Source organism: Helianthus annuus, chromosome 6, assembly GCF_002127325.2.
Source record: "Helianthus annuus cultivar XRQ/B chromosome 6, HanXRQr2.0-SUNRISE, whole genome shotgun sequence".
NCBI classification, from domain to species: Eukaryota; Viridiplantae; Streptophyta; class Magnoliopsida; order Asterales; family Asteraceae; genus Helianthus; species Helianthus annuus.
Window position 1 is genome coordinate 16,629,893 of NC_035438.2, and position 11,262 is coordinate 16,641,154.

At 39.7% G+C, this 11,262-nt stretch overlaps 2 protein-coding genes across 2 annotated transcripts; one reads left to right on the forward strand and one right to left on the reverse strand.

The window, feature by feature from the left end:
* The first annotated feature begins 5,679 nt into the window (after nt 1-5,679).
* LOC110895862 (ubiquitin-60S ribosomal protein L40) lies at nt 5,680-7,383 on the forward strand. The gene is made up of 5 exons (XM_022143225.2): nt 5,680-5,840; nt 5,909-5,995; nt 6,081-6,183; nt 7,026-7,092; nt 7,186-7,383. The coding sequence occupies exons 1-5, from the start codon at nt 5,738-5,740 to the stop codon at nt 7,210-7,212; spliced, it is 387 nt and encodes a 128-aa protein (XP_021998917.1). The 5' UTR covers nt 5,680-5,737; the 3' UTR covers nt 7,213-7,383.
* A 1,407-nt stretch (nt 7,384-8,790) lies between these two features.
* Nucleotides 8,791-9,682, reverse strand: LOC110895861 (homeobox-leucine zipper protein ATHB-12). The gene is made up of 2 exons (XM_022143224.2): nt 9,320-9,682; nt 8,791-9,229 (listed from the first exon to the last, which is right to left on the reverse strand). The coding sequence occupies exons 1-2, from the start codon at nt 9,641-9,643 to the stop codon at nt 8,996-8,998; spliced, it is 558 nt and encodes a 185-aa protein (XP_021998916.1). The 5' UTR covers nt 9,644-9,682; the 3' UTR covers nt 8,791-8,995.
* Between the last annotated feature and the right edge of the window lie 1,580 nt (nt 9,683-11,262).

The window sequence follows — 11,262 nt, forward strand, 5'->3', positions numbered from 1 at the left end:
CACACTCGGTTCATAAGATCCATGAATACCGCGGGCGCGTTGGTCATCCCAAAGGGCATGACAAGGAATTCATAATGACCATAACGAGTTCTGAATGCAGTTTTGGAGATGTCTTCATTACGAACTCTTAGCTGATGATAGCCTGATCGTAAGTCGATCTTAGAGTAGTAGCTCGATCCTTGCAACTGATCGAATAAGTCGTCGATTCGCGGGAGAGGGTAGCGGTTCTTGATGGTAACTTTGTTCAGCTCACGATAGTCGATGCACATTCGGAACGTGCCATCCTTCTTCTTAACAAAGAGTACCGGTGCTCCCCAGGGTGATGAACTAGGGCGGATAAACCCTTTATCCAATAGTTCCTGTAGTTGTGTAGAGAGTTCCTTCAATTCTGCGGGGGCTAGTCGATAAGGCGCACGAGCTATGGGCGCTGCTCCGGGAGCTAGCTCGATTTGGAATTCGACCTGACGGTGGGGAGGGAGTCCAGGTAGTTCTTCAGGAAATACCTCGGGGTAGTCACGCACTACTGGAAAATCTTCAATCCTCTTTTCCTTTTCCTGCGTGTTGGTGACAAGTGCTAAGATAGCGGTGTGCCCTTTTCGTAAACACTTCTGGGCCTTCAAAAATGAGATAACGCCTGAGATTTCTCCGCCTTTGCCACCTTGTACAATGAGGGGTTTGCCAGAACGGCGGGGAATGCGAACCATCTTCTCCTGACAGAGGATTTCCGCGCGATGTTTGGATAACCAATCCATGCCGATAACAACATCAAAGCTTCCAAGAGTAACAGGGAAAAGATCGATGCTATAGGTCTGACCAGACAGTACTAGTTTGCAGCCTTTGATAACATGTGAGGCCTCGATGTTTCTACCATTTGCTAGCTCGACGATATGATTAGAACTTAGTAACGAAAGCGGGCGCTTAAGCTTCTTACTAATACGTAGGGACACATAACTAGCATCGGCTCCAGAATCAAATAATACAGAAACATAACGATCATCGAGTAGGAACTTACCCGCCACGACATTGGGGTCATTCCTCGCTTCTCCGGCCCCAATCACAAAAGCCCTTCCCCTTGCACCATTCCCGGCATTGTTGTTCTGATCGTTGTTTCCAGCTCCCTGATTGTTGTTGCGGTTCTGGTTCAGTTCAGGGCAATTCTTCTTAAAGTGCCCCTCAGCTCCGCACTGAAAACAACCCTTGACGTTCCCATGATGCTGCTGCTGGTTCTGCCCCACAGGACGTGGACTCCTACAGTCCTTGGCCTCATGCCCCATCTTGTTACATCGCTGACACTGACTTTTCCCACAAGGCCCACTGTGATGTCGATTGCACTTGTTGCACTTGGGGTGGTTACCGCGATAGCCACCCTGTTGTTGAGTGCCCTTGTTGTTTTCGGTTTTCCTTTGCTGTGCTGGGGCCTGAGTGGGGTTAGCATCCTTACTTTGATTTCCTTCCCACTTACGCTTGTTGTCATTAGAAGTTCCGGCAGTAGCACTGATCCTTTTGGGCAGCTTGCTCTCTTCTACGGCCTGATCAGTGAGTTTGTGAGCAAGACGAACGATCGGCTGAATGGTAGTGAGGTTGGCTGCAGTTACATGGCTTCGAATTTCTGGAGCCAAACCCTTGATGTACAATTCGATTCTTCGATACATAGGTCGAGACATGTTTGGGCAAAGAGTAGCATAGTCATTGGACAGCTTGGTGTAGGTCTCAATCTCTGACCCAACCATCTTAAGCGCATAGTACTCGTTCTCGAGTTTGTGGATGTCATCCCGGTGACAGTACTCCTCCTTAATCATGTCCTTGAAATCCTCCCACGCAGTAGCATTAGCAGTTTCTAATCCAAACATCTGAATTTGCGCCTTCCACCAGGAAAGCGCGTTTCCTTCAAGCGTAGCAGTAGCAAACTTCACCCAATTCGCAGGGGGACACTCACAGACAGCAAAGACAGCTTCAACTTTCTCAATCCAGTGCAGAAGACCTATGGCACCCTCAGTGCCATTGAAAGGGAGAGGCTTGCAATCCATGAAAGTTTTGAAAGTACACACGGGTGGTTGCGCAGGTGCATGCTGACCTGTTTGTGAGAAGCGAAGCGTATAGATTTAGGGATAAAAGGCGATGCGGCGGTAGGATCTAAACATCCTAGGATAACGAGTTTACCTCCAGGGTGAGCTGCGAAAGCTGCAGCCACCGTGTTAAGCAGGTTAGTGAATTGAGCCTGAGTCATGTTAATGTTTCCTCTTCCGCGTCCACTCATTGTCTTCATAATCAGAAAACATAGTATGAGTGTGATGTCGCAATGTAGCGAGAATGAGATAGGAGAGAGAGGTGTATCTATCTAATTAGGCACACTAGTACGTATAGCAAAACAGGAAACATAAGGTAAGCAAACAAGTAAACACTAATCCGAGCTATGAGGTCTAATGTGTTGAGCCTTGCACTTGGAGTGTAGTGTCGTCACGAGTCACAGGTTATAGTCTGGTTTTTCCCAAAAAGATTTTCCCCTTTTTAAAACCAAGTTCACTATAACCAATGGCTCTGATACCAATCTGTCACACCCCCAAAATCCACATGCGGAACACCACCGCTTGGAGGCGTGACCGACCAGGATCCAGCCACCAATTATATTGAGCAATTTAATTCATAACATAAGTAATACTCACCAACCACAAGGTTAGCAAATATCATAGTCAAAGTTCCAAAAGTTTTAAGTTTAAGTAACAGTTCAGATAAGTAGCGGAAGCATAGACAAAATAGTTTAAAACAAGTTTCTTAGTTCAAGTTTTGTTAAGAACCCCACACACGGGTTAGACGACCACTACACATCCGCAAAATGCAAGCTCCTGAGTCACTGGGTACCTGCAAAGCATGCAGTAAGGTGTCAACAAAAAGTTGAGCGAGTTCACTAGTTGTCCAGTTTTAGTTTTCGAAAACTTAAGTTGTTTAGATAAAACATGTATAATCACGTTGTGGGGAGCTACCCCACCTGTAAGCTCACTAAACTGTAGTTACCGAAACTGTTGACGGAAAGTTGTTGTGCCCCGAGTCAATGTCTATCGTCATTGACCAAGATGCGAGGTCTACTAGTTCACGCCCGATCTCCCCCGGTCACGGTGTGAGGTTGTCAAACCTAATAGCGCTATCAACTAATAACCCGTTCGCCCCCGGCGATTAATCGGTACTGTAAGCAGGGACTTAAGGTGATACAGTTTCGTTTAGCTTGGCTAGTTGTGACTTATAAATAATATCCAAACGTATCTCCCCCGGAGATAGTAATTACCCATTCTGATTTCCCCCGGAAATAATGATTTGAAAGTATTTTTCCCAAAGTTGGCAGTTTGTCCGTGTCCCTCCACGGGACGCATGCTTTCAGTGTGTGAACTCACCTTGGGTTGCTCGGCAGATTAGGTTACTTGTCAAACACGCTGGTCACCACGTCCTAACATGGTCACCAGTATAGGTCAGGTTTGGTGTACAAGCAATTACGTATAATCTACACATAACTAACACGTAGCATGCATACAAACATACATTGGGTTATTGGGCCGGCCCTACTATTTACACAATCAAACAGAATTTCAGCAACACATAGTCCAGTCAACAGGTAGCCCAAACTAAACACATTGTGGCCCAATAACCAAAGTGGACAGCCCAGTCGAGACAAGGTGGTCTCGACTCGAGAACATGCGGTCTCGAGTCGCAACCAGGAGGTCTCGGCTTGTACTGGCTGGTTTCGAGTGGTGCAGGCTTGACTCGCAACCTCAGAGGTTCCGAGTCTGGTCTCGAGTTGTCACGAGGAGGTCTCGAGTCGCAACCGTTGCGGTCTCGAGTTGTCACGCCGTGGTCTCGAGTCGCAACCGTTGTGGTCTCGAGTCGCAATGCTGTCCTTGTCTAGTTCACGTGCAGATTCAGATATAGTCAGGCTAATGTACTATGCATCAGGCCCAAATCAAGAAACAACCAATGGGGGTTAACTAACAAGTTTCCTAAACTGTCAATTAATAAAAATGGATCAAACATTGCCCTTTTTAAATCTTCAACTCATATTCAACATGTTCATCTTTTAGGGTTTTCATATTTATTCAAAGCAAACATAAACCAAATAGTCATAAATTACACACAATCATCGGTTCACCGTCATGTATATTCATTTGTTATAACAATCTTGCTTATCATCTTTAAACAACATTTTCATACAAGAATATGTTTTGCATAACACTCACTCATTCATCTCCAAATTACCTATCATACAATCTAAACATTTAACTAGTCATCAAAGTCATCTACACACATTTAACTATATAGAACATGTATTCATTCAACAACATACCTATGTCATGCATTAACATCTATAATGGAGGGGGTACTAACCGGTTGTGAAAAAGGGCACCGAATCAAAGAAGAAACCGAGAAAGTAAAGTGTCCGAATGATGATGAGCTTGACCGAGATTTCTTGTTAATGCCGGTTAGATTCGAGAGAAAAGGGAAGAAGATGAGTTTGGTGGTTTAGGGTTCTTGGTGAAAGAGAGAAGGAAGGAGTGTGTGTGTTTGTGTAAGAAAATGAAGGAAGTGGGGAAAGTTTGGGGGTTTTATACTTGGTTTCGAGTAGGCTAAGGGGGTTTTCGGCCCAACCGGTTACGGCCCACTCGAGACCGAGTGGCCCACTCGAGACCGAGTGGTCTCGAGTCGTGGTCTCGACTCACTAGTATATACGCATAAAAATATATATAATACATGCATACAACACATATTATGCAAGAAGGTCACGTTTCCATTTAATAATATATATATACAAAACGATATTACAAGATGTTTGTTCGGAAAAACCTAGAGTGTCACATTAAGCAAGGACTCTAACTCGACTTTAGCGAAGCATGCTAAAAAGTTTTGTAAAGCTTTAAAAGATTTGACACCCGGTCAAGTTCAACTCTCAAAAGATGGTACAATATTTCGCTATGAACAAAAAATAGCTCGTGATAGGATGGCGAAGTTGGTGATTCAAAAAGCCTTGACGTTTGGACACAAGTCGAAGTGCTTCCAAATAGTCGGGTTTCTTTTGGTTTCCAAAAGCATCACCACTTCTTCGTTGCATGCCATCCTTTCTTCGTTTGATTTGTTTTTGGAGTAGTAAACTAGTAGTTGAAGGTGAAATGAAGAACTTGGGGTAAGAATGTGAGTGAAGGGTGAGAATTTAGGGTTTTTATAGGAAAAAAACAATTTTTTTAATATAAAATCGGTCCCAACGGTCATATACCCGTTGGAACCGGTTCCAAACAGTAATATTCAGCTTTTGGTTTGAAAGTACCCGATAGAACCGGTTCCTGTCAGTACCCGGAATACCCGGTTCCAAACTGTACCCGAACCCGGTTCGAAAATACCCGTAACCGGTTACATCGGTTCCGTTTTTTTTATACTTCTACCCGGGTTCAACCCGGACCCGGTTCCTTAGTGTACCCGATCCCGCTCAGTAACGTCAGTACCCGGGTATGGGTAGTACCCGGTTTTGGGTATTCAGAATACCCGATTCTGCCCATCTCTAGTTTACAGGACAGCTAAGAGAAGTAACAAAGATGAACTAATACTCACATGGGCCGAATACAAATCCAAAAAGTCACAATCTAGGCCCATGTCTATTAAACCAGCCCATTTCCCTTCCAACAACAAAATCTGATATAAACCCTAGCTCCTCCGTTCATTAGGGTTACGAAAATCGGCGGTAGCAGAAGAAGAAAAGAAAATGCAGATCTTCGTGAAAACATTGACCGGGAAGACAATCACGCTCGAGGTTGAATCGAGCGATACGATCGACAATGTCAAGGCTAAGATCCAGGACAAAGAAGGTATTATTATTAATTGATTGTATTGAAATGAACAATTGTTTTGGTTTTAATCTGTTTATTATTATCAGGAATTCCACCGGACCAGCAGCGGTTGATCTTTGCCGGAAAACAACTGGAAGATGGCAGGACTCTTGCCGATTACAACATCCAGAAAGGTAGTTAGATTCATATATGTGTTAAATTTTAATGAGTATTCATATTTTTTGGTTATGGATTTGATTATGTGTGTTTTGTTTGTAGAGTCTACGCTTCATTTGGTTTTGAGGCTTCGTGGTGGTATTATTGAACCGTCGTTGATGGCTTTAGCCAGGAAGTATAATCAGGATAAAACTATCTGCCGCAAGTAAGCCTTTTTTTAATTTTTTTTTCATACATGATTGTTGTTGAAATTGATTATTGAGTTGTGCCTTTTTACGTTTAAGTTTACAAAATAATTAGATTTTGTTAACTCTCAAACAATTGATTATCTGGTTATTTTAACTACAAACTGAAATATGCAGCTGTAGCCTAGTTTGTTGTAATTGATTGTCTGATTTTGATTATTTTTGTGTCATGTTATCTTCTTTAAAATGTTGTTGAGCCAAACCTAGGTAGGGCTGCAAATGAACCGAAACGAACATGGTTCGTTTGTTAAGAAATAGGTGTGTGCACGAACTGTTCATGAACACTTACCGATCGAGATTTTTGTTTGTTAAGGAAATGAACATGTTTGTGTTTGTTTGTTAATTTTAGACAACGAACAAAAACAAACGTTGATGAACACAAATGAGACAAACTAATGTTGATGAACACAAATGGAAACAGGCTGACACAAACAAGCGTTTATGAACAGAATATTTTATTTGTTGGAATTTTGAAGTATGTACATAAATATAAAAAACAAAAATACTAATGAACTATCGAACACAAACGAACACGATAGCGAAAGTTCACGAACATAAATGAATGAACGAAAATGGTCTCTGTTCACGTTTGTTTGTAAAACTAAACGAACAAAAATTCTTGTTCGTGTCTGTTTGTTTAGTAAACGGATGAACGCAAACGAACTTCCCATTAGAACGGTTCAAAAATTGTTCGCCGAATGTTTGGTTCGTTTGCAGCCCTAAACCTAGGTAGTCTAAAGCGCACTGGGTGCACCTCTAGGCTAGTGAGGATTGTGATATTAATTTGCATTGGCTGTTCCAGATGCTATGCTCGTCTTCATCCTCGTGCTGTCAACTGTAGGAAGAAGAAATGTGGTCACAGCAACCAGGTATTTTGCATTGCTTATGAATGAATTTATATACTATTATGGTAATAATGTAGGAAACAGTCATTGATTCTCACTTTGATTGATGTATTATAGTTGAGGCCGAAGAAGAAGATCAAGTAGATGAAAATGCTATGGTACTTTCTATTGAAATATGTTTTAATTGTGAACCATTTTTGAATGTTTGTTGAGTACTTTGACCCTCTTTGATGATTTTGATCAGCTATTGCGACATATCTTTGATGTTTTATTGTTGATTGGCTTTATAACACTCGTACGAATGGAATTAGTCGATACCAATCTGTTTATTTTTTTTGAACGGCCAACATAATTAATCCCGAGCACTCTCGGGGCACCCCCTAGGCCAAATGGAGTACTCCAAGAGTAACCGAGTCCACCACCAATTCCATTCCGGGAAAACCCAGTAACCCACCCGCCCATAGGCATGGCAATGAAATTGTCGGTTAAACCCGTTTAGGCTCAAGGATCGAACCCGGGTTTCCCTGGGTCTCCTATCATTGCCCACCAGTGTCTCACTCTGCACCAAGTGGGAGTTGAACCTGCATCTCCCAAGAGAAATGCAAGTCTTTCACCACTTGATCTAGAGATCATTGGCTACCAATCTGTTTATCATGGTTTCACGATTGATGGTTGCTGTTTTTAGATTGATTTTTCCAGGCAACTTTTTAAGCATCTATTTCAGTTTTATTTTTGCTATGCAGAGTTCTTTGAAATTAATCTCATTCGTAAGAATTGGAAATCAATCATTCATTTTGGCTAGTTTTTCAATCACTGAAATTCAACTTTCTTTCACTATTTGAGTATCGGCAAATATCATTTTTACTCACGGGACTTGGCTCATGACCTCTCTACCTTATGTGCTTCTTGAAGCTTTGCGTCAATTCCAATGGTCACTCTTCAAGTATTCGAAAGTTTATACAAAGAACTTTTTAGTATTTTGCTAAAATGTTGTAAAACTTTTAATGATATACGATCCACGGCAACCCTTATGTCCTTCGGATTCATATTAAGAACACAATGTAAGAAGCTTGTATTAAATCAACTAGAATACAAGCGCACTGAGCGTGGTAGGAAACACAAATTAAGTGAGAAAACATTGCATTGATGTCAAGAGCGCATACCTAATTCGTTTTTTCTGCAAAATTCAGTTTAAATAGATGTTTAACAAACAAAATCAAGAACACTAATCAAGTGAAAAACAGATTTAGACTTACCAAATTACTGAGCACTTGATTTGTTCTTGTAAGTTATCAAACAGAAAGACAGACCTGGTATGTTCTTCCAATTCCGAGTTGAAGATCTAATATTCTAAATCTTTAAACAAGCTTACAAAGAGATCTTCATAATTTTTTTTATTAAATCCAACTTTTTCTTTCAAATAACTATGTTTCTAAAATTATGTATTGAAGGTACAAGTGTATAACAAGTAGAAGTAACACCAAAATTATGGCTTGTAGGTTAAGGATGACGCTTGCAATCTAGCAAACACGGAACCTCTTGCTTCAAAATATTAATTTCTTTTTTTAAATCCTAAACATTTTGTCCCAAAACTACACTACTAAAAACTTTAATATTTTAAATTATCTCTTCCCTTTTAATGACAAAAGATTAACTAAACATCTTTGTATACTATACAAGATAAGATGCTTCTTCTAGACTCAAATAATTACAACCCAATAATTATATTAAATAGTCACTTTTTATACCATTTTGATTCACCTTATATTTATCATATATGAATCAATTATCATACTCATAAGCATATTCTAGAGGTTAAAACTAATAATTCATCATCTTGACAATAAGTTACCATCCATCCATGATCATGCCTTATTAAGATATTGTACATAAACTGAATAAACTACCCCATTATTTTTCATATTCTTCAAGACCAGAAGTTCAACCACTGGTTACTTGTGTCATCATCTAGCAGTTGATCACACTCCAAATCATCCCATTTATCTCCATTTATATTTTCCATATCATGTTCTACATATTCTGGTTTCATGCTGCTGTCAGCATCGGATTCGGACACCTTCTCTTGATTTGAATTGCTTGAATTCCCTCCTGAGCTAAAGCTTTTTGCTTTCTTCTCCTTCACTTCATGCAGCCTTTTCAACTATTGAAAACATAAACAATATATTAAAGTTGTTGTTTAGATTAATGTTGTATCATGTATGAAGTTGAAGGTTAGTTTAGTTGATCATACCTGTTGGGTTAACGATTGATTCTCTTTGTTGAGAACGTCGTAACTAGAAGAAAGTGAATCATAACTCGCTTTTAGTACGTTGTAATCTCGTTCCAACTGCTTTGATTTCCATCGCGCTCGCTTGTTTTGAAACCAAATCGCGACCTGCCTTGGTTGCAACCCAAGATCTTTAGCAACTTGCAACTTCTTACGAGGTTCGAGTTTGGATTCAAATTGGAATATGGTCTCGAGCGATTTGATCTGTTGGTTGGTGAACCGCCTTTGAATCTTCTTCTTGTTGTTGTTGTTTGATAAAGTGTTGAAGAAGGTGTCTGAGTTTAACATGATTTCATATGGATTTGGAATGAGAATGTGCCCAAGAGGGGGTTGTAGGTGTGCTTCAAAGTGTCTTATTTATATCCCAAAAAAAGGTGGTGGGGACTCATTTCATCTCATTTCTTAATTAATTAATTCTTTATGATGTCTAAAAATGTTTTTACTTTCTTACGTGTCCATTTTTTTCTAACCCACATGAATCTCGTGAACTTATTTCTAAAGGACCCAGGAATTATTTTCTAGGGGTTCGAACGAAGGGTTCAACCACATTTTCAAAGGGTACAGTCGGGATTTTTACCTCAAAAATACCCTATTTTTTTTTCAGGGGGGCGCCCGCCCACCCAAGCCAAAGCTTGGGTCTGCGGATGTCAAACATATGCATGACATGAAGAGAAGATACTCAATCGAATATTCAAGTAAGTGTTTTGAAAACCGGTCCGGACAGTGGTGTTATTACAGAGCCAACTAGTTGAACCAATAAATTTTGGTGTTGTTTGTTTGTTAGAAAATCTTCTTGTTAAAACTGTAATGACAATAATAGTGTACTCTAGAGAAAAAAAAACATGATAACGGAATTTTAGATATCCTCTAGTCTTCAAATAATACGTTGAACCAAATTCCGTAAGAATCATACGGTCCCTCATGGAATAATTCAATAACTGATTACGATTCCCAATGTGAACGATGCCAAACCGTGAACAAAGTTACAAACACCTCATGAGGCATGACAAACAAAGATATGATAGGCGAATGACGTGAAAGAACAACAAGAACGATGTACTTAAAGTGGTCCCTTATGTCACGTCTAACACGAATATATTGATGATCAGTTAGAACATCCACATCGTGGCATCCGTGAGCCACCTGTAGGTAGCGTGAAAGAGAGAGGAGGGTTGCTGACGTGGTGAGGAAAGAGAGCAGGGTCCGTCTGTGAAAGAGAGAGAGGAGAGAAGAGACATCCATGGAATAATTTACGCCTAAAAACAATACATAAACTTGACAATTCGATATATTTCTTTTAAGTATGTTTATTTGGTAATGTTTCAAATGGGTACGTGGAAAAACTCGAAAACTAAATCCTTACAACGTCTCCAATAAACTTTATAAAAGAATACTTTTTTTTTTTAGCATGTAGATATTTATAACCAACATGACACATTTATTGCTAATAAAATTAAAAGAAAAACAGGGGACATCATATATATGTAATTTTTTTTATATATTGTTTAATATTTGTATAATCATAAAGTATGTAAACACATTTTAGTTATCTATTATGTTTTTTTTAATTGAAAAGATTTAAAATCTATTAATAATTTTATAAGATTTGGAAAAAAAATTGTTTTTTTGAACGTTTTCTTATCTTAACTACTACTATTAACCAAATATACATGCATCTTGCAATATTTAAACCATTCATAACTAAATATAGGGAGACACCTTACCACATGTTTCTTGCGAACAGGAAGTACAAGCGAAAGTGAAATGATATCAACTAGGATACATTTTTATACACTATTAAAAAACCATTTAACACAACAGTAATGGATCACCCAGTGTATTAGAGCTGGGTAGGTGAGGCTGTCTTAAATAGTTCACTATTGGGGACACGTCTCGCATAGAATTGT